Raw genomic sequence first — 24,273 nt, 5'->3', positions numbered from 1 at the left:
AACAACATATTGAAAATCAATATAACAGCTTACATAGCATAACACAGTTTGGGCAAGATCCTTAGCCCTGCTCTGACTCCTTTACATAGGGTATGAGGGCAGGATAGACATAAAGGGACTCTAAAAAACCCAGATCTGGCTGGGAAGGATTCCCTTAGCACAGGAACAGAGGAAGACAGCCATAAAACTAACTTTTCAAGCACCCTTTCACAAGGCATGGCATTGAGGGCAGCACCCTCAGTGTGGAGATTCTAGTCAGTTCTGTGGTCCATAGGGCAGTTTCCCTGGACTGATCTACCAGACATACCCCAGGACTGTTGAAATTATGACAGGACCTGCAGAGCAGCGCAGGGTGAGGAGGGTGCAAAGGTGGTTTAAAGCCACCTTAACCCTTCCCTCCACCGTGGCTAGGAGTTCTGTACTGCACCTCACAGGCACACTACAGAATCTCTCTTTTTAAGAAATATAAAAACTGCCAGAGGCAAACAGAAGCCCTGTTCCACAAAGAATATCAGATATACAATGGATTTTAACAGTTATCTGGAACTCAATGCCAGATACATGAGAGATTCATTAAGACTTTTTTTAACATCTAACTCTCACCACATGTGGGAGAGCAATTGAATACCGCCTGCTATAATCAGATACCATTTGCTAGACAAATAATATCCATTATAATTATTTTCATGATATAACAGATCTAAATGCTATGCTGCATTTTTAAAGTATTATTTGGGCCATGTTTAGAGCTGAACAATGCTACCACCATCTATTTACATCATATAAGAGTACAGGGTTTCTATTAATTCACTAGCCACATCATTCAGATTAGATGAAGTGATTGGATCCTGCAGTATCCAGAGATGGGCATTGTTACATTATATGAACAACTATCTAATAGCGTCCTTTTTAGTGCAATTAGATGCCTCACTTACACCATCATCATTATCAATACCATTTTTAAAAAGCTGCATACATGGAAAAATATTGCTACATAGCCAAGAGTCAGCTTTTGATATTTTACTAATGCCAATCTGACAACTGCCATCTTGGTCAGCACATTGGGATTGAACTGAAGATTTCTACAACAAAATGTTCATGTTTCTACAGATTGAGCTACAGTGCCAAACCGGAGACTGTAACAGACATGCATCCTCTATGGGTCAAACATCAAAGGGGACTAATAACACACACAGACCAGAGCGTTATATCCATACCTACCAAAATACGTTTATTCACACATATTGACTTAACATGAATATACATAAAATGTTATTCTTTGCATGTCCTTTTAGTTAAGGAGCTCAAAATGCTTTACAAACATGTATTAAGCTAACACTCTTGTGAGGCACGTATCATTATACTTAGGTTATAGAGGAGGAAATTGAATAAAGTAACTTATTCAAGACTATAGAGTACGTCTGTTCAGAGATAGAGAACATGTCCAGGACTCAGTGCAATACTCTAATCCAGTGGTTCTCAAACTTTTGTACTGGTGAACCCTTTCACATAGCAAGCCTCTGAGTGCGACCACTCCCTTACAAATTAAAAACACTTTTTTATATATTTAACACCATTATAAATGCTGGAGGCAAAGCGGGGTTTGAGGTGGAGGCTAACAGCTCACGACACTTATGTAATAACCCTGTGACCCCCCCTCAGGGGTTCCAACTCCCCGTTTGAGAACCTCTGCTCTAATCAGTATGCAACCCTCATTTTCTACTGCAGTTTGTTAGCTAAACAATCCAAGTAGCTAAGATAAAAATCCTTCAACCAAAAAACAGTTTTCAACTATTGCTAACACAGGTTTTATAGATACTAGAATTTAAAAAGCCATTAGAAGTTGCTAGGCTAATGCCTTCCAATATGCACATTTTATAACTAGTGTAGACGGTGGTATATACTTTAATCTTGGCCAGTTTAGCATGTTTTAAATTATACACTACCAGTCTCTGATGCCTAGCCCACTTTTTCCGCTCCCTCCACATGTGCTTCCCTGCCACCTTTTTTTGTAGCCAGATAAACTGCCCAGTAACTTCGTTCTATTCCTCTAAACATACTGCCATGACATCTCATGCTCTTCTCCTCTGGAATTTCCTCTCTGCACATGAGTGGCAGCTCTAGCTTCTGACAGTGGCTTCCATTGCCTCTTCTCGTGCAATGTAGCAGTAGCCACAAGCAGAGTCAGCAAAACTGGTTTCTCCTCTTAGTTTGCAGCTGCCTTTCTAGGCTTTATTTTTGTAATGGAAGACATGGAAGCAGCAGCAAATTAGGAAAGCCAGTACCATGCGACCAACCTGTCCACTCTACGCACTGCTATCAAATGTTCCATGGACCCCACTTTGGGAATTATTGCAATACACTCATTTAATAAGCCCAAAGAAATGGACAGAAAAATACTCCATTTTACACATCAGTAAATGAACATGTGACAATTTTTTAAAAGGTGAATTATTTAACAAGCATCAAAAAGATGCCTGATCTCTCAAAAGTTTTTCAGTTCTAATATTCAGAATTTCTTGTCCAAACTACTATAAAAGTGCATCTTTGTAAGTGTGTTCCTATGCACAACACGCAAGCTTTCAATAGATGTGCAAGGGAATACTGACAAATGTTCAAGTTGACTTATATAGTAATTGTTCCCATAGAGTAATTTTTGTAAAAACTAAGCTAAATATTCTACCTACATTTAGGTTGAAATATCTCCATTTGCCAATATGTTACCAGACATGTTAAAAAAAACATTAAAAGTTTTACACTGATTTTATGCTACCCAGGAACTTCTACAGAAGGTGTCTACACTTAAAATGATACTGCCAATCTGATTTTATTAAAGCAACTTATTTCAACAAATTCAGTTTCTAATAGTGCAACCGTCAAATACTCTGTCTTAATTATTTTTTAAAAATGCCTTCTAAAAAATTAAAGACTTCTCCTGTTTCCTTGCTGGTATTTATAAAATACCTTTCTAGCAAGGGAGGGGAACACAGAAAAAAAGACAATGGTTCAGAGAAGAGCCAAGAGAATGATTAACAGATTAGAAAATTGTTAATTGAGCTCTGAGTCTATTTAGCTTAATAAAAGGTTAAGGGGTGACTTTATCACAGTTTATAAGTATCTATACAGGGAAGAAATATTTAATAATGGGCTCATCAATCTAGCAGAGAAAGGTATAACACCACCCAATGTCTGAAAGATGAAGCTAGACAAATTCAAAGTGGAAATAAGGCTTACATTTTTAACAATGAGAGTAATTAACCAGTGAAACAATTTACCAAGGACCATGGTAGAGTCTCCATTACTGACAATTATTAATCAAGATTGGATGTTACTCTAAAACATACACTCTAGGAATTATTTTGGGGAGGTTCTATGGCCTGTGTTATACAGGAGGTAAGTCTAGATTAGATGATCATAATGGTCCCTTCTGGCACTGGAATTTGTGAATAAAGGCACAACCCCCCTTTTTTTGTTCCTTTGAACATCATCTTTAGCAACTGTAATAAAACAACTGTGTCAAACATATACTATGTTATTTTAAATATAATCATGTTCAGCTGCTCTTATTGTGCTCATAAAAAAAGTTTACTTAGTTTAACTGTACTGTAAAACAGGGATGTCCATCCTTTTAAGGGCGACAAGACTTGGGGACAGTCAGCCAGCCTGGTTCTGCAGCAGTGCCCTGTTAAGAAATGATTGGGGCCTGATGGTTTTCAAGGGGTCAGGTGATTGCCTGATGAGCACCTGACTCCACGAATGCTGAAAGAGCTTAGCTGAGGAAGGAGAGCTACAGGAAGCAAGTTGGCTCATATGGCAGGCCCTGGAGCAGGGAGACTCCCAGGCAAATGGAAGAGCTGCCAGGAACAGGGAGACTCTAGCAAGGAAGCCCCTGCATCTGGGGAAAGGACCTAGTTTAGCTGCTGCATTTATGTTGCACTATTTATTTTGTGAGTGTTGCTGAAGATTGTCAGTGCCACCAGTAAATGAAGCCCCGAGAAAGAGGGCCAGATCCAAACTCTGAGCTGACTCCTGGGCTGGGTAGACAAGGCCAGCAGCTCAACAGTTACACAGTCAATTAGAATTTGGCCAAAAAAAATTTTTTTTTGTAAAAATCAATCCTCTACAAAGCTTGCAACCAAAAAATTAGAGTTTCAGTACTTAATAAAAGTCCCAAAGAAATTAGTTTTTAAGCAACTAGACATTTTCATGCAGTATTTGATATGCCAACCCTGCAACACTAAGAACTAATGCTGGTTGAGTAATTTTCATAGTTTTTTTTTTGGTGGGAAAATGCCACTTCGTTGAAACTAAAACTTTTCACAAAAGCATACGAGTTTTGACAAAACTTTTGCCAGGAGGGTGTCTTAGGTCCAGGATAGAAGTTGGGGAGAGGGAAGAGAGCAGAATAGCCAATAGCCCAGTGGTTCGGGCACTTACCTGGGTTATGGAAAAGTCAGCTTCAAGTCCCTGCTCTGCCTGATTCAGAGCAAGGACTTGAACTTGGGTCTCTCCCAACCATTGGACTACTGGCTGTTTTAGGGTAGGTCACTCTTTTTGCACAAAAAAATTCAAAAGGTCTCACTTTCATCCCAATGCAGAACAAATCTAAATATCTAAACCTCAATTTTTTTGACAAAGCAGAATTCCTGTTTTCCAGCCAGACCTACTAAGATCCTGAAAGTGAAACTAACTCCATTGTTTTTTCAAGTCCAAACAAAGAAAAAAAACAATAGGAGCTTCATTACCGGTAAAAATGGATTTTTAAATAGTTTCACCTTTAAAAATATACTACATAGGTACTCAACCTGGGGGTTGTGAACAGATCCAAGGCAGCTGCAACCACTTTCTTTTTATGGTTAGATAGGAGGATGATCTTGAAACTGTTTTCTGTAGTAACACAGGATCATGGTATGGAACAGGTTGAGAACTAAACATCTATGACCTTATTAGCAACTAAGATAACTAAGTATAGGTAACTAAGTATTCCTTTAACATTTTTCTCTGAAGATCTACTTTGATGACCCTTGCCACAGGCTACTCATGGCTTTTCTTACTGCTGCTGAACAAACAGATCTGATTACAATCCAGCGAGCTTAAAGTTAAATGGCAGCATCTTTTGTGAACTGCAAAAGGAGTAACTCAACTGTTTCACCTGACACTTTCACTGAACCTAATGAGTGTTTGCCTGTTTCTGCAAATAGAACTAATTAATAGCCAATCACTTAGCTCATCAAATACAACATTAAATTTGAATATGGGGTCAGCAGCAGTCAAAAGAGTTTTACCTTACTCATCTTACACCCTCTAAATATAAACAGAGACATTTGACCAGGCAACTTGAGACATGAACCAGTCTGCAGCAATATGGGTGCAATCTGTGTAATGAAAGGGTCTAACTTACATATGACATCTCTAGAGACAAGGAGGGTGAGGTAATATCTTTTATTGGACCAACTTCTGTTGGTGAGAGAGGTTATGTCTACAATGCAATTAGACACCCGCAGCTGGCCCGTGCCAGATGAGTTGGGCTTGCGTTGCTTGGGCTGAGGGGCTGTTTAACTGAGGTGTAAACATTCTGGTTCCAGCTGCAACCCAAGCTCTGGAATCCTCCCACCTCACAGGATCCTAGAGCCTGGGCTCCAGCCAGCAAAAGCCCTGATTAGTGACCCGAAGAAGAGCTCTGTATAGCTCAAAAGCTTGTCACTCTCACTAACAGCAGTTGGTCCAATAAAACACCATCCACCCTCACCCATCTTGTCTCTCTAATATCTTGGGACCAACATGGCTACAACAACACTGGATATGACATCCCTCACATTCATGACAGAATTTTGCCACCATAACACAACACACAACCTTCTGGTTAGGGGGCCACAATTTGTCTTTTCATTTACTGTAATGTAATAAGTAATGTTAACAAAAATAGTCTCCTCTAATAAAATGAAAATGTATGAGTTTTGGCAGAAGAGATTTACCTTTAAACTGCAATTTTCATTTGCATGCAGTGTTGCTGTAGTCATATTGGTCCCAGGATATTAGAGAGACAAGATGGGTGAGGTAGGATCTCTTACTGGACCAACTGTTGCTAATGAGAGAGACAAGCTTTTGAGTTACATAGGGCCAGGGGTGAGCTGGAGCCGGTTCGCACGAACCCGTTGTTAAATTTAGAAGCGGTTTTAGAACCGCTTGTTAACTAGCTTCCCTGCGAGGGAAGCTTTGATGGGCTCTGCCTGGGAAGCCTGTAATTCCTCCTCCCGGCCGCCGGGGGGTGCTGCGCTGTGCTGCGAGAGCCATGTGAGCTGCCTCCTGGCCCTGTTGCTGCTCCTGCTCTTTGGACCTCTGGCCCTGGGGCTCCTGCTGCTGCCCGGTGAGTCCCCGGCTGCGTCCGGCTGCTCCCAGCCCCCCCCCCGCGTGAGTATCTGCGCCCCTCCCCCGCCTTCCCTGCCACAGCCACCCCCAGCCAGCCCCTGCCCGCAGCCACCCCCCTGCCCCACCCCCTGCCCCCAGCCAGCCCCTGCCCGCAGCCACCCCCCAGCCAGCCCCTGCCCGCAGCCACCCCCTGCCCCCAGCCAGCCCCAGCCACCCCCTGCCCCCAGCCGCCCCCTGCCCCACCCCCTGCCCCCAGCCAGCCCCTGCCCCCAGCTACCCACAGCCACCCTCTGCCCCCAGCCACCCTCTGCCACCCCCTGCCCCCAGCCACCCCCTGCTCCCAGCCAGCCCCTGCCCACAGCCAGCCCCTGCCCACAGCCAGCCGCAGCCAGCCCCTGCCCACAGCCACCCCCAGCCAGCCCCTGCCCACAGCTGCCCTCTGCCCTCAGCCAGCCCCTGCCCCCAGCCACCCCCAGCCACCCCCCTGCCCCCAGCCCACAGCCAGCCCCTGCCCACAGCCACCCTCTGCCCCCAGCCAGCCCCTGCCCCACCCCCTGCCCACAGCCACCTGCAGCCAGCCCCTGCCCACAGCCGCCCTCTGCCCGCAGCCAGCCCTTGCCACAGCCACCCCCTGCCTGCAGCCAGCCTCTGCCCACAGCTGCCCGCAGCCACCCCTGCCCACAGCCACCCGCAGCCCGCCCATCTGCATCACCTGCCCACAGCCAGCCCGTGTCACTCCCTGCCTCCAGCTAGCCCTGCCCCACGCCCCTATCTGCAGCCAGCCCCACATCCACTGGTGCCCTGCAGTTCCCAGGGCAGTAACCCTGCACACCTGCTTTAATGAGGGGGGGGGCAGGGAGCAGCTGGGACCCACACATGTGCACACCCTAGAGTGACCAGACAGCAAGTGTGAAAAATTGGGACGGGGGTGAGAGGTAATAGGAGCCTATATAAGAAAAAGACCCAAAAATTGAGACTGTCCCTGATCACCACCCACACATGTGAAACGGAGCTCATTTCTAGTTCAGCCCCATCTTTTTAAAAAAGAACTTTAGGTAGGGTTAAAATACATCTGTATTTTCCTGGACATGTCAGGCTTTTCGGTTCTTAATCACCTCCTGGGAAAATATGGACATATGGTAACCCTATTGGTACAAAAAATACATGCTGTCGCACATCCCTTAAATCAGAACTTTTTATAGGGAACCCGTTGTTAAATCAGAACTTTTTATAGGGAACCCGTTGTTAAGATTTTGGCAGCTCATCACTGCATAGGGCCCTTCTTCAGGTTTGGGAAAAAGTACTAAGAGAGTACTAAGATAGAATAAACTGTTTAACATAAGTAGTTACATATTCTAATGGACCATTCACTGTTAAGAGGCCAATTAATGCCCCAGTAAGGCCTGGTCTACACTAGGACTTTAATTCGAATTTAGCAGCGTTAATTCGAATTAACCGCGCACCCGTCCACACCAGGAAGCCATTTAATTCGACATAGAGGGCTCTTTAGTTCAAATTCTGTACTCCTCCCCGACGAGGGGAGTAGCGCTAAATTCAACATGGCTATGTCGAATTAGGCTAGGTGTGGATGCAAATCGAACTTAGTAGCTCCGGGAGCTATCCCACACTGCACCACTCTGTTGACGCTCTGGACAGCAGTCCGAGCTTGGATGCTCTGACCAGCCACACAGGAAAAGTCCTGGGAAAATTTGAATTCCTTTTCCTGTCTGGACAGTTAGAATCTCATTTCGTGGTTGGACATCGGGGCGAGCTCAGCAGCACCGGCAGCAATGCAGAGCTCTCCAGCAGAGGAGTTCATGTAATCTCTGAATAGAAAGAGGGACCCAGCATAGACTGACCGGGAAGTCTTGGATCTGATCGGTGTGTGGGGCGAGAAGTCTGTGCTTTCGGAGCTGCGCTCCAACAAACGGAATGCAAAGACCTACGGGAATGTCTCCAAAGCCACGAGAGACAGAGGATACAGGCGGGATGCAACGCAGCGCCACGTGAAAATCAAGGACCCCAAACAAGGCTACCAAAAAATCAAAGCGGCAAACGGACGCTACGGAGCCTGCCACCACTGCCCCACCAGTGACCGTGGACTCTGACTCTGTAAAGAAACTGAACAGTCACAGGTTACGCTGCTCGCTGGTACCTGAAGAGTTCCTTGTCGCTGTGCAAGGCGCCTGCATAGGGCTTCATGAGCCAGGGCATTAGCGGGTAGGCTGGGTCCCCGAGGATCTCTGTAGGCATCTGCACATCCCCAAGAGTTATTTTGTGGTCCGGGAAGAAACTACCTTCCTGCAGGCGTCTAAACAGAGCAGAGTTCCTGAAAACACGCGCGTCATGAACTTTGCCTGGCCACCCGACGTTGATGTTGGTAAAACGTCCCCCATGGTCCACCAGTGCTCGCAGCACCATTGAAAAGTAGCCCTATTTCTCAGCAGCTGACTGTGGAAGAGGTGGACGATAAGGTGCGAGGAGTTGACAACGGCCATAACTGCAGCGGGCTCCGTGCTCGCAGTGCTGTGGCGCCCGCGCTGTCACTGAGCAGAAAAGTGCACGAACAGAGTGCCCACAGGCCCTTTCGGGGAGGGAGGGAGGGCGTGATTGACGGTTCAATGATGACAGTTACCCAAAACCACCCTCGACACATTTTTCCCCCAGCATGCATTGGGGGGAAATCCCAGAATTCCAATGGGCAGCGGGGAGTGCGGGAACTGTGGGATAGCTTCCCACAGTGCACCGCTTCCAAAGTCGACGCTGGCCCCGTTACTGTGGACTCACACAGTCGAATTAGTGTATTTAGTGTGGATACACAACTTCGACTTCATAAGGTCGATTCCACAAATTCGAATTAAGTTGATTCGAAATAGTCTTGTAGTGTAGACATACCCTAAGTCATAGAAGGAAAAGGAGGGCTAGTGCGTTACAGATTGTTGTAATAAGCCATAATCCAGTGTCTACTAATAATTAATCAATCAATATTATAATTAATATTATGGCTTACTACAATCTGTAAACCACTAACCCCCTTTTTTGTCCTATAAATACAGGGGTATTAATGAACCACTTCCTCTTGAATGGTCCCTTAGAACATGTGCTATCTGCTCAAACTTATATTTAGCTGTGACATTCTTAGTATCTTTCCCAGACCTGAAGAAGAGCTCTGTGTAGCTGACAAACTTGCGCCTCTCACCAGCAGTAGTTGATCTAATAAAATATATTACCTCACCCACCTTGCGTCCTAATTGTCATTTGCAAGCCCTTTCAGGAGACTCACTAATTCAAGGGCCAGGGGCAGCACCAGAAATTCATACTCCTACTCTGTCTTCTGAACTACCGAAGCAGAATCAGTCATGGTACATAAGGTTTCAATAAACTTATTTGCCAGTTAACTAAATGTTTGATATTTAAGCATCTTACAGATAAGTGTTACTCTCCTCTAAAGAACAGTTTATCTTGAGTGTTCCATTGGAAAAGATATTCTACTTGCAAAAATCTCATCACTTCTTTCACAAAGAAACAAACATTTGCCAGGAAAAACAGAAAACAGATTTTCAAAATGGTCCACATTACAACTTTTATTTATTTTTCACTAAATTTATTTAATTAATTTATCATTGAAGCCTGTAGAACTTTTATTATTGGAGACTAAATATCAGCTTGAACCTTTATTAAAGCAGACTCCTAATATAGCCTTCTAAAATAATTACTGTATGGTAACAGCATCACTTTTTTCCATCCTAACTTTGCAGTCTTGTCTGCCTCAATTTCCTTTACAATTACAGGGAATAAGATACAAGGGAAGTTCAGAACTGGGCAGACATCAGGCACAAACTATATAATAAAACCCTCTCAAGGTCTTCAGTTATTCTGGTATGGATTCATAATGTTTGTTTATCTCATTTCAGACACCATAAAATGTGTCAAGTTCCCTCAACATCCCCTCCCCACGGTATACTAGACATTTCTGATTAAAAGGATTTATTCAAGAAAGTAAATATAAACAAATTAAATGGATACTTAAGATCCAAAATTAAACTCATCTTAAAACACTGGTCTGCCAAAGATGGCAGTTCTCAATCTCTGTTGCTGGCCTCCCTGCTTACAATAGACTGGGGGGTCGGAGTCCCCTCCCCATATTTCCTCAAGCCATGCCCAGGCACAGTTAACTGATCTCTATTTTTTTTTCTGTACAGTACCTTCCCTCACTTTGTCTCTCTCATTTTTCCTCCATCTCATTTTGTTTCTTCTCATATTTGTATTAATTTGAGCATTTTCTTGCTTTTGCTCCCTTGTATAATACGGCCAGTGACACATACTTTTGCTCCCTTGTGTAATATGGCCAGGGACACATGTTGTTACAGCTGAGTTGCATGCTGAGAGCGTACACACAAGATCTGAGCTGGTGAACTGTTTCCTGACCCTTTAGAGCATACATACTAGCTGCTCCTGTGGCTAGCTATATTGGACACTGCTTTGCTGCAGGATGAGAAGGCAAATTTCAAGGATCTACCTACTGCTATATTTAAAGCAAAATGTTTGCCATAACGGATTGGATACAGGGCCATGCAGGTCCCCACCCCTCACTGTCCCTCACCCTCTTCTGCTCATGTCCTTTCTGGACTAGACTGACATGTCTCCAGGATGGAAAACAACAAGTTAAGGTATTGTTAAAAGATGCCTATCATCCTGATGGCTAAGCATCAAATGCAATTATGAAGACACAACGAACCCACAACAACTGTTCCCAAGTACAATTTGATTTTAAATCCACCTCTGTCTGCAAATATGCCACTACTGTATTTATGAGTGACCCTGTGTAATACTTCTACTTTCAAGACCAACCAGCAGAGGGAGCACAAACTAATCAAACAGGTTTTTCCTAGAGCTGAGATAACATAACTGATGATTGCAACTACACCAAGAAAGTACAAGTTGTGTTGACGGGTAGTCCATATGAAACTGCAGGTTTTAAAATGCCAAATGACAAAAACAGTATTTAAATAAATGTAATTTTAAACCTATGAAAGGGACTGAATGGAAAACAAATTTTAAAATGATAAACAGTATTTAAAGTATTTTTAAATTAAAGCTTGAAGATCTCAAAAAGTGAGTCTCGGAAGCAGTTTATCAAGGAGAGGAGTATGAGTTGGACCCATTTCTTATTCCAATTAAGAATAATATAAAATTTCTCTTTTAACAAAAGTTGGCAAAGTTCATATCTGTTTCTGAATTTTAAAAAACATCTCAAATAACTCTTCTTGATACTCAACTCATTCATTTAATCAAAACAATCCTACATTTATCATCAAAACTGTGGTTTGCTAATGCTTTAACTACTATATATCACTACTATAACTACTAGTCATCACTCAAATGAAAGCATAGAATAGATGAACACTGTAAAACGAGGAATAAAGTACGAGTCTGAATGATCTATAAATATGCCCAGTGTCACAACATCTCAGAACTGCCAAAGTTTGAAGTACAAAATAGAAAAACTAACTGCTATGGCAAATCAATGCTAGTAATGGCAACTATGACCTGGTATTAAAGAGGCTTTCACTGTTTAGATATAACTCTAAATATCCTCATAAAAATACCTGGTACAAAAGTGCCAATTTAACACTGATTCTTACAATTCAATTCTTACAGAAATTAAAAAGTTACACATCCGAATACAAAAATCCAGGGAGCTCTAGGCATGTTTCTCCCCTAAATCATTTGAACACCAGAATTTCTGGCCAGGGTGGATAAAAATCAATGATTTTTTAAAATTAAAAAAAAATTGGATTTTTATTTAAATCAGATTTTTTTTTATAAAATGCTTTTTAAGGAAAAAACCTACCGAAAGATAATATTAATTAAGATACATTATAGCTCAAATATATCTCATCATGGAATAGGGATTATAAATTCTAATTCTATAGTATGACAAAATATATTCATGTAACATTTAAGAAAAGTTTTGTAAATGAGTTCTAATAGTTCATGGATTAGGGACCCAATCTTATGGGGCTGCAGGGGCTTCTGTATAGATTATTTAGGTTACTCTTTCTATCCACCCAATAGGACTCAGTGCTCAGTCTAGAAGATATAATCAGAGATGCTTAGTTTTGGAGTTCTCAAATTTGGAGTTCTCCAGAGATAACATGCTTGTTTAACAGCAAAAATGTTTTTAAATAAATAAATAATATATAGATGTGAGAAATAGTTAAATAAAACTGTGTAAATGTCTGTCTGGTGATATTCTCCTCCTAATACAGCATGGCAAGAAAATCCTTCAAATGTTAATGATTAACCTGTTGAATTGGAGATAGTTCAACTCCCAATGACTTCATAAATATCTGCTTCAATTACCTTTGGTAAATCAAATAACCAAACAATCATTCATTTTCTGATATAGCTGTAAAACTAATCTGAAAAGTTTTCAAAAAATAAATCTCTTTAAAAATGTATAGTGTGTACCTTCTAAAAATGAAACCTACATCTATCTCTGAGTTGTGAAGAATATGTATTAAAGTTTTAACAACCAACAAGAATGCACTTTTATGTAGAAATCCATGATTAAATTGAGTCTTCCTGAAATCCATGATTAAATCAAATCCACCCTGTTTCTGGCATATGTGATGCACACGCCAACAACATTTGAAGCAGAGCTGGGCAAAGAAACATTATTCCATTTTGCAGATGATTTTGATATGTTGAAATTTGGTTTCATTCTGATTTGGAATGAAAACCAAACGTTTCAAAAGTCCCCACAAAAGGGAATGGAGTCCCAGCTCCAGGACAGTTGACCTGGTGAGCTGTCCCAGAGCCATAAACTCAGAAAGCCCTAGGATCCCTGACTTCAAGGCAGTCTGCCTGGCAGGCTGCAAGGCGCCAAACAGATGAGATGGCAGGAAACCAGCCAGGTTTCCAACAGAATCCTGCCTGGGCTCTGTCGAAGCTTCAGAAAACTCAAACCATTTTCAGAGTAGCAGCCGTGTTAGTCTGTATCCGTAAAAAGAACAGGAGTACTTGTGGCACCTTAAAGACTAACAAATTTATTTTAGTATGAGCTTTCGTGAGCTACAGCTCACTTCTTCGGATGCATAGAATGGAACACACAGACAGGAGATATTTATACATACAGAGAACATGAAAAGGTGGAAGTATGCATAACAACAGGAAAAGTCTAATCAATTGAGATGAGCTATCATCAGCAGTAGGAAAAAAAACTTTTTGAAGTGATAATTAAGATGGCCCATAGAAGTTCTCCACACCTTCTATTGGCCATCTTAATTATCACTTTTCCTGTTGGTATGCATACTTCCATCTTTTCATGTTCTCTGTATGTATAAATATCTCCTGTCTGTGTGTTCCATTCTATGCATCCGAAGAAGTGAGCTGTAGCTCACGAAAGCTCATGCTAAAATAAATTTGTTAGTCTTTAAGGCGCCACAAGTACTCCTGGTCAAACCATTTTGCAAGCCATTTCAATTTTGACAAATTTCTTTGGAATTTTTCCAACCAGCTCTAATCCGAAGCGGAATTCTGCTAGCAATGTTATATTTTTCCAGGATAACAGCAACAACATTCATGACTAACCCAATATTTTTACAGGCTCCAAAATCCCTTGCTGGTCCCATCCTGGTCTTGTCATGACCCATAAGTGAGACTGGAAAGGGAACACAGGCTGCAAGCAACAGCACAACATAAGATAAAAGGACAGCAAAGTAAAGTGTGGTAGAGAAATGCCCTACCATCACATTTAAAAATGGCAGTCACACTCCATTTGAAATGGGGAAGATATGAGCTGTAAACCTATGGAAACCATGAAGAGAAGAAAGGCAGAAGAAGTCAAAAGATGCCACTGTAGATATCAAAAATAAAATTTTTGTTTACGGCCCCATTAAAAAGTACATTTATCTGCATTTAAAAGTTCCAGTAGTAAGTCATAAAGCAACCAATCCTGCAAAAAGGGCAAAAAGTCACTCTGGCTCAAACTTCTGAGCTGAGGTCTAACCAGTAACTGAGTCTTGCTGTGACCTGCTGAAGCTGGAGACCAGCTTTATAATCCCTTGATTTCTCTCCTCTCTTTTTGGTAGGTGTGTGTGTTCTTCGTATTTTTATATTAAATCATTTTCCACCTTACTTTCTCTGGCCAAGAGGAAATAGGGGCCACCAACACCAACCAGCCAAAACAAACCAGCTGTAGATTAAACTAACAGATTTTTTGGCAGTCTTCCATGGCACCAGTGCTGCCTTGCTTGCAATACTATACTCCTGGCACCAGATGATGTTGTGTAAAGGAGTGAATAAATAACTTTTAAACCCTCTTTCACATGACCTAAAATGGAGACCAATAGCTACCAGCAAATACCGTGGCTTCTCCTGGTAACAGAAACCTCTGCCAAAAATATTGCTACTCCTTGGGTTTCCACATTCGCTGTGACAGCTCACTCTTTACAGTGGCACCACCCTCTAACATGAAGGAGCTCCAGAGATTGGCTGCTCGGTAGTTACCAAAACTGGTAATGAACAGATTTTCTGTCTTTGACATTTACTAACTAAAACTTCCTGCAGATACTTGAAATATTTTCAATTTAACTACGCAAGTTAGGTGTTATTATTCAAACTTTTTCATTCATCTGAGGGTCCAGCATAATCCAAATAGCACTTTTATTGAACTGGTTTCAAACCTTCATTTTAAACAGACTTGCTTGTATTAGTGCAATTAAGATTCTACATAGAGGAAAAACAGGTTGATTTTGTGGTTCAGAGCACACAACCAGGAGTCTGGAGACCTATGGCCAAGTCACAACTTTGCTTCAGACCTCCAGCATCACTTTAGACAAGTCACTTAATCTCTCTATTGCTCAGTTTCCCCCTCTGTAAAATTGGGTTGTTAATATTTATCACACATTGCTGTTGTGAGGCTAATTTCATTTATGACTCTAAGGCACTCTGAGAACCTCCTATGAAGGATGCTTTAGAAATGGAAGTATTATGTCAAGGTCAGGTTTACTTGTTAATTTTTGTCCATGCTTTCACACATGGGTAAAAAAATACAAATTCAAGACAAAATAGTAATATACAACAGCAATCTTACATTTGATTAAGACTGATTGACAATTTCACTCCCCTGGCACAATGGAACTCTCTGTCCCAGGGTAAAGCTCATCTGTACAGGAGACAAAGCTTCCTTGGGCACCAACCCAAGACTGTGGAATGAACTCACAACAAGAACTAAGGATCATCACAAACTTCACCACCTTCTGCTGTAAGTGCAAGTAGTATTTCTTTGACCATGCCTTCTCTAGCAAACAGAGCAAAATACATATGTATTATATATATATTTTTAATTCCAAAACAAAAACACTCCTCGGCACACATTTCTCCCCCTGGAGAGAGAATGAGAGAACAAAAATGCGAGAAATATTAGTCACATTGTTTAATGCACTACTGGAAGGTGCTCAGATACTACGGTGATGAGTGAAGTATAAGAGCCCATACATAATAAAATGGAACAGATGTTTCTTTTAACCTCTATAACTTATTTACTATCAATAAATCCCATACTACACAGGCATGGTCCTCCATTTGAGTCCTCGTACAGTCATGTATCTCCTCAGCTAGAGATAAAAGCAGTACCATGATCTAAGTTGCACTTTTACTGGAGGGTTAAGAGGAATGAAGATCCCTTCGTTATATAACAATGATTTTCAGACTCTCTTTGCAAATGCAATGCAGCCCGCAGATGATTTTTGTTCTCTAGTTTGATGACAGAATTATTCTAAATTGAGCATTGCGGGGGTGTGAAGACACTGAATCTTCAAGTTTGAGAGAAAGAAAGAAAGAAGGAGCTAAGATTTTCTGATACAGGCTATTGTATTTAAATACTTTTTAATGAACTTTTGCACTGTGTTTTGATAACAACCAATTTGACGGAGACTGCTTTTAGACACCTGCTCTACGAAAACTCATGCAGGAGCTTCCTTTTTCTTTTAAGGAATGTAGAGTCTTATTTGACAGTGACGCATTATGGTATATTTCATATTGCTTAGACCCTAGGTTCCCTGGAGCAAGAATTGTCTTCCTTGGTGTTCTACAGAGCACCAGGAACACTTTGGGTGCTCCACAAGCAAATATGAAAAACAGATTTTCTTCCATTATTAACTTGGCTATTTAAGCGCCATCACAAATATCAGTCTACCGTCCCTCAGAAACACTACCCCCAAGCAAGTGCTGAGCTTCCACTGCATTTCCTCATACATCCAAGTTTTCAACCATCACACATCAAATTCTAACTGCACAACTCAGCTCCAAGTTCTTTTGTCCTATTTTAATTCTGATTAAAACACCAAATGGCCATTCATCATTTCCTTAGGCTTTTCTGTAGCTGATATCACTATCCTACTAAGCACTAAGAAAATAATGTATTTAATATCCTTGCCTCAACCTACATTCCCATTATCCCTGAACCTCCAGTTCAACCAGAAACACACATTCTAATAAACCCACAAAAGCCAACAGGCACCAACCAATCTGACCGACCAACCAACCAACCAACCAACCAAAGCTTTTCTTCTAAGGTTAGGGACCACAGATCTCCATGCACATCTTTTTAGATGAAGGGAGACTCTACTAACTCTCAGGGCAAGAACAGTCTTCATAAAGGCTTCCGGGCCATTTCCTCCACCATTATAAGAATGGAAAATTTCTTACTGATAATTTCCTTTCTGTTAGCAGCATCTCCCATAATGCTGGACATCTGGGCTGCTTTCCTGTCTCTCTGCAGCTCACAGAGGTGGATCAGCATTTTAGTGGTCCGGCCACACCCCTTCTGCTCCTGCTTGCTGTCTGATGAGCTATTCCCAAGCTGTAAAACTTGTATAACATCATTAACAAATATTCCAGAGATAATGAAAAAAATATGTATATTAGATCAGGAAGACCACCATCTGGTAATGATTCCACTTAATACCTGACCCTAGACTCATGAGTCATCAAGTGGGTAGAACTGTTAGAGATGCTGCTAGAAGAAAGAAAATTATCAGTACAAATTTTCTGTTCTCCATCCCAGCATCTCCCACAATTCTGGTTGACTGGGAAGTAGGAAGCAGTGAACAAATGTAGGATTGCTTCCTGGAATGGGGGGAAGAACGCGCACCGTCCTGACTGTTTATGTAGAACGTAGCCGTCGTATTGTCTGTGAGGACTGAAATAGATTTGCCTGTCAAGTGAAGTAGAAATGCCCGGCATGCTAGACCTGAGTTCCCTGACCTGATGTGCAAGGAGAGCTCTTGGATTCAAAGGCCTTGGATTCGGATAGGTCCTAAGTGGGCTCCCCAACCGAGGGCTGATGCGTTGCATACCAGGGACAGGGATGAGAGAGATCTTGAAAAGGGTACCCCCGCACATACCATGTGGCTGTCCAGCCACCATTGCAGTGAGTCTAGGACATGGGCCAGTACCATGAGAACTGAGTCCAGGTGATGGCGAGAGGGAGAGTAGACCATGGCTAGCCAGGTTTGCAGAGGTCTGAGTTGTAGCCTTGCATGTTGCACTACGTATGTGCACGATACCACATAGTCCAGGAGGCTCAGGCACTTTCATGGGGTCGTGATCGGATGACTTCAGAGAGATTGTTATCAGGGATGCAATAGCGAGGAACCAGTCATTTGGAAGCAGAGCTCTCACTTGCACCAAGTCAAGTACTGACACTATGAACTCTATCTTCTGGACTGGGATCAGGGTGGACTTCTGAAAATTTAACAGAAGGCCCAATGCATTGAAGGTTGATTGAATGAGACAGATGTCGGCCTCAACTCAAGCTCTGGACCAGACCTTTATCAGCCTGTCATCGAGGTATGGAAATACGTGGATGCCCCTTTTCCTTAGTCAGGCTGCTACTACTGGCATATATTTTGTGAAAACCTGTGTGGCAGCCAACAAGCCAAACAGGAGCACCATGAACTATTAGTGACTTTGGTTTATTACAAACCTTGGGAAATGTCTGTGACCAGGGAAGAACGAAATGTGGAAGTAATCGTCCTTTAGATTGAGGGTGGCATACCAATTCCTGGGATCCAGCAAAGGGATGATGGAGGCCAAGGAGAACATGCAGAACTTCAGGTTCTTGAGATATCAGTTGAGACTGTGCAGGTCTAAAATGGGTCTGAGATCACACACACACACACACCCCTCTTGATTTTCAGGAGCACGAAGTAGTGGGATTAGAACCCCCTTCCTCTCAAATGGGAGAGCACTTGCTCCACACCTCTCACCCGAAGGAGAGATTGGACTTCTTGTTCCAACAGGAGCTTGTGAGAAGAGGGACGGAGGGAAGGAGGGCAGGACAAGGTGGAGTGGATAGGAATTGGAAGGCGTAACCCAGTTCTATGGTGTTGAGGACCCATCGGTCTGAAGTAATCTGGGTCCAGGCATCCAAGAAATAGGAAAGGTGATTGGAAAACAAGTGGGTAGCTGGATTCAATGTAGAAGGGATTGATATATCAACCTCAATTATCTTGTCAAAATGAGTGCTTTGACAAGCCAGGATGCCTGGAGTCAGACTGCGTAGGGCCTGTTGAGGATGACTGGGAAGGGGGCCTGCGCCTAAACTTCTGTTCCTTCACGTCTGTTGGTCCTGCCTGGCTGTCTGAAAAAAGTAATGGCTTGGCTGCTGCAGACTGTATTGCTTCTTTGCCCCTGCTGGTATGCAGAGCCCCAGGAATTTCAAAGTCACCTAGGAGTCTTGGAGGTCATGCAGCCTAGGATCCATCTGCTATGAGAAGATCCCTCAAATGAGAGGTCCTGGATGGTCTGTTATACCTCCTGAGGGAGCTCTGAGGATTGCAACCAGGAACTCCTATGCATCGTCACCGCAGTCGCCATTGATCCGGCCGCAGAGACAGTGGCATCCGGGGTTGCTTGCAGGGAGGTCCGAGATACAGTTTTCCCTTCCTCAGTTACGGATTAAAACTCCTATCTGGAGTCCTGCGGGAGAAGATCCTTGAATTTAATCAAGAATTGCCACATGTTGAAGTTGTAGCACCCCAGCAGGGCCTGCTGGTTTGCTATACAAAGTTGCAGGCCCACTGAAGAGTAAGTGTTGCACCCAAAGAGGTTTAGCTTTTTAGGGTCCTTTGACTTGGGCATAGAGCTTGGTTGTCCCTGGAGGGCTCCCTCATTGGCCACCGCAACCACCCATGATCCGAAGGGCGGGAGGTGTGTGTGAAGAGGAACTTGTACCTGGGCTGGAACAGAGTATTTATGCTCCGAGCATTTCACCATCAGTGGAAGTGAGGCAGGGGTATGCTAGAGGGCTTTAATAGGGTCCATGATGGCATCGTGCAGCACCAGGACCACTCTGGACTCTGCTGGCGACAGAATATCCAGGAGGTCATGTGTCACCTCCTTAACCACTTCTGCTTGGACCCCTAGATTTGAGGCTACCCATTTGAGTAGGTCCTGATGTGCCTTATGGTCATCTGGAGGTGGAGATACCCCGGGTGCCACTGTGGCCTTATTCGGCAAGGATGAGGAGGTGGCTAAAGCCTGATGGGGAGCCTCAATTGGTATCTCAGTGTCCGCAGGAGCCTACAGGGCTTCTTGGGGTTCAGTGCCTTGTTCGTTACAGGAATCTGGTTCCGCGGTATCCCTGTGAAGTACCGTGGGTGCTCTAGTGTCTGAAATGACCAAATAAGAGCATCTCAAAGACGTCCCTTGAGGTTGGGGAAACCCCCAAGGGTTCCAAAAGGGACACTGCATGGTGGTTGGGCCCCATGGGTACAGTGGCCAGGCACCCAGAGGTCCCGATGAACTCAATGCTGTAATGGAGTAGGAATAGCATGGAGAGCAGCAGGGTTGGCTGCTTTGGCAGAGTGAGTACACTTCTGTGTCCGAGTCTGATGAGGAGGAAGAAGTGCACTGTGGAGACCAGAGGATGCCGTGCCACTGGGTGCCAGTGAAGGCCACCTAGAGGACCTTCAGACTGTCAGAGACGATTTCCCCTTGGACAGCTGACACAGTGCTGGATGAGGCACTGGCATTGATTTCCTATTGCTTGGGGGCACTGGCAGTCCAAGCCCTGACCCTCTGGGGAGCTCGGTACCAGCAGGGTTAGAAGATACCTTGCAGCCACAAAGGCTTTGGGGGGAGCAACAGGACCACAAACTGCAAGGTACAATGGTCTTAAGTGGGTATCATAGGACACTGCAGATGTGCTCGGGGCGCACATACACCTAAACTGGAATGGAAATATGCATGCACTTGAAGAAGAACATGTAGGCCCTGCAGCCAACTGCAATAAGGCAACTGTCCCGCAGGGATCTGGGATCTGCCTCCCTTGTGAAGTATTTTGGCCTCTGTGTTCATATGATTCACAAACGGGTTGGCTGAAGGGAGGCCAAGCATCTGAACAATGAGATAGAAAAACTCCTGATTCAGGTACCACTCAGAATGGTTGACCCTGAGCCTGCTGCGCCAGTCTGTCTTTTGGTTCAGGTCCCCTTTGATGTGGATCACTTTAAGGGAAAAGAGGAATGGTCCCACTCACCTCACTATTTTCACTGCTTCTGTGTGTAGTGCCCAACTCCTTGTTCCCCCTTAGCTGTTTAAATATGCAATCACAGTTGTATTGTTTGATTGAATCAGGATGTGGTTTCCCCTTAGGGTGGGCTGGAACCTTCACGGAGCTAACTTGACCAATCTCAGTTATAGGAGATTTATGCTGCAAGCCTGTTCCTTCTTGCTCCAGAGATCCTAGGCTGTTTGAGTTTCCAAGTGAGCTCCCCAGACCTGCTTTCAAGAACTAAAGGATCTGGAAGGCAGATAAGCAAGTCTTTACAGACGTTATCATGGGCTGACGACCACTGCAAAGAGTTGAATACCTATGTTGGAACCCATACTTGATCTTTCATGTGTTCCAGGGAGTGGTCCCACATGTTTTGTATGACGGCCTGAAGACTTCTGATGTGTGATTGTGCCCATGGAGTGATCCCTAAGCATGACACCAGGAATCCTAGCAGTTGGAAGCATAGCGCTATGGTAGGCTTCCTGCGGCTCTGAAGCATGAAAATAAATTCCTGGATGAAACTAGAGAACTTTTCTTGGCACTGGTGATGAAACTGTGCACCTGGAGAAGCACTGCCAAAAAACTGGGAAGAAAAGTTAAAATAGAAAGAGTAAGGACAAGAGTAAAAGAAACTGCCACTGTTCGCTGCTTCAAGAAGCAGAGAAAACTGACAGCAAGCAGGAGCAGAGGGGAGGTGGCCAGACCCTGTGGCTCCAAAAAGGTGATCTGCCTCTGTAAGCTGCAGAGAGAGAGAGAGAGAGAGCGCAGCCCAGGCATCTAGAATTGTGGGAGATGCTGGACTGCAGAAAAGGGAGGGGAGCCAAGAGAAGCAGTTGAAGGCTTCACTGTTATATTTTTGATTTGCTGAGTATCCAATGTATGTTTCTAGATTTCTTTTTAAAAGTACATTAAGAATATCCTCAATTTCCTACCACTTCCTTTAATCTAAATATTGCAATGATTTAGGAAGTATATTTTTCTCTCTTCTAGGAATCAAGGCTGCTATTTCCCACACCTTTGTCTACAGTACACCTAATACTCGTCAACACTCAGCAGGGAACTGAGTTGATGGAAAACAGTCAGCCTTTTCCGAGACTAATGTTAGAAAAATTCTTTGATCAGTTGTCAGCAAATGCAACTGAGCCATCTCCTGAAAGACAGCAAACATAACTTATGACACTGTGCACTCATCGAGCCATAGCAAGAAATTTTAAATGCATTCCAAAACCCAGGTTTAATACACCAGTCAAGCAAAAACATCCAGACATAGTGAATTCCATAAGCTATGCCACATAAACTGCCGCATTCTCAAAACACTGACACAGCTACAGGCTGTGTGTACGTAGCTCATAAAAGATGCCTCTAAACTGAAGTGGCACTGCCATCCTTAGACACAACACAAGCATTACAACTTTCACTGATATGATACCACTTAGATAGGAAAATTAAGACAAGTCATTTGAATTTTTGGATACATTTGTAAAAAAATCCACATCAGTACACACCCAAAATAAAATCCCACAGAAGAAAACCCTCTCATTCATACCAGTTATTTTATTTTATAATTATTATGATTATTACTATTATTATTATGGAACCGCCTGGCCAAGTGTAGTTGATAAAAAGCCAACTTGATTACTGATCTAAGGGCAGCAGGTTGTGGGTGAAAGATCTAAGCAAATAAAAGCGACTGACTCCACAAAGGAAACAGTGAAACTAACTATACACAAAAAGTTGTCAAATGCACTAAGTAAACTGAGGGGGAAATAAAGACAAATATTTTTTTTCTCTAATGCCTTTTAATTATAGTAATAGCAGGTGCTACGTTTTAACTACAGGAAATAAAAATTTCAGACAAATGTAACATTCAGGCTGAGGGTGCAATTTTAACATTTGAATCTGTGCTGAAAAACTACTAATACATATTTGCCAGAAGGGGGTTTAACAGTTAAGATGTAAACACTTAAATGTGTTTTGGATGGGTGGATGGAGGGGGAAGGACTAGAACAGAAATGTTGACAGAAATAACAGTCCTACCAACTTAGCACGTATTTAAATTAATCTAAAGGGATGAACGTTTCTTTCAGATATTTCTAAAGCACCCATCACTTTGGTATCTAAGCTCAGTGTCAACTGATATAGTATGAACAAATTTTCCTTCAGTCAAAAATAATAAAAGTAGAAATATTTCATCTGAAAGAATCAACCACAATTAATAAATAGATATGAGCAATCTTACCTTTGGTAGAATATGCTTCAGCTATCATCCTCAGCCTATAAGGAGGCACAGCAACAAGATGCAAGTCATCAACTTCAACCCTGGCATAAGTGTTAAGACCTTCTTTGTAATCACCTTCCACATAGTTTAACTTGGCCATAATTAAGTTGGCTTCTTGTAAGAATTCTGGCTAGAAGAAAGAGGAAGAAGATAAACTATATTTTCTGAGGTAAAACACTTTTAAAAAAACGACAAAAAAAGTTAGCTGCACCCTAGTAATTTCCACCATATTCTGAAAGCCTTTCCAGCAGATATTTCATTCCCAGATTACAGTTTATTATTTTTATTCTGTAGTTAAATTTTCAGATAATATTTGGGAGGCTACTACAGAAAAACACATATTGAGTCCCTCACCAAGCTACAGAACAGTGATTTTATTCCTACCAGTCATTTTTAAACACATATAAATATATATTATTTCATATCTGCATTATGTAAGCATCCTTGAATCTGTATTAGGATCCTAGCGCGCCAGGTGGTGTACAAACGTTTAAGATGACACACCCTTGCCACCCAGGAAGTTTAAAGTTTAACATGACAACCAATACATGAAGGTAGAAGTAGGAGATGATGAATTATAAATTTATCACTATTATTTTAAGTTTAGTAATTATGCACTGGCTTTTCCCAACTGCTCCTCAGCCTAGTCATTTTAATTTGGTTGATTTCTTGTAAGTGGAGAGGAAGGTCTTGAAAAAGAATTCACATGAAGAGAGGTCAGTACCCCCACAGATCAGTTTAAGGAGGGCATGGACGAAATCTCAAAGATGGCTGTGGAAGATGACAAATAGGGTGTTGAAATAGCATCACTGGTGGGGCAAAGGGGAACAGGGAGACACAGTAATATGCAGTAGTGGATAAATATGGAGTGAGAGCATTGTGAAGTGCCTTGAAGGGGAGGACATATATATTTCACATCCAACACCAAGCATTATAGTTTGATGATGAATATCTAAAGGTGGGCCAGAATGAGCTCCAAGTAGAATCGAGGATAAAAACGTCTTGTATGGTTTTCCTCAAAACATGGAACAAATTTGCAGTTTCACTACAGTGCTGA

At 42.6% G+C, this 24,273-nt stretch overlaps 1 protein-coding gene across 3 annotated transcripts in view; it reads right to left on the bottom strand.

Moving 5' to 3' along the window:
* TTC7B (tetratricopeptide repeat domain 7B) overlaps nt 1-24,273 on the bottom strand; it is a 304,133-nt gene that overhangs the window by 242,466 nt on the left and 37,394 nt on the right. For 2 of the 3 annotated variants that reach the window (XM_045016346.1, XM_045016347.1), the window contains exon 3: nt 23,178-23,346. In XM_045016346.1, the coding sequence (XP_044872281.1) occupies nt 23,178-23,346 (169 nt within the window). The remainder of the gene's footprint in view (nt 1-23,177; nt 23,347-24,273) is intronic. The other variant, XM_045016349.1, reaches the window with a different exon arrangement.

This window comes from Mauremys mutica, chromosome 4, assembly GCF_020497125.1.
Source record: "Mauremys mutica isolate MM-2020 ecotype Southern chromosome 4, ASM2049712v1, whole genome shotgun sequence".
NCBI lineage: Eukaryota > Metazoa > Chordata > Testudines > Geoemydidae > Mauremys > Mauremys mutica.
Note: the sequence above shows the minus strand (reverse complement) of the source record. Positions and strands in the feature narration are given on the sequence as shown.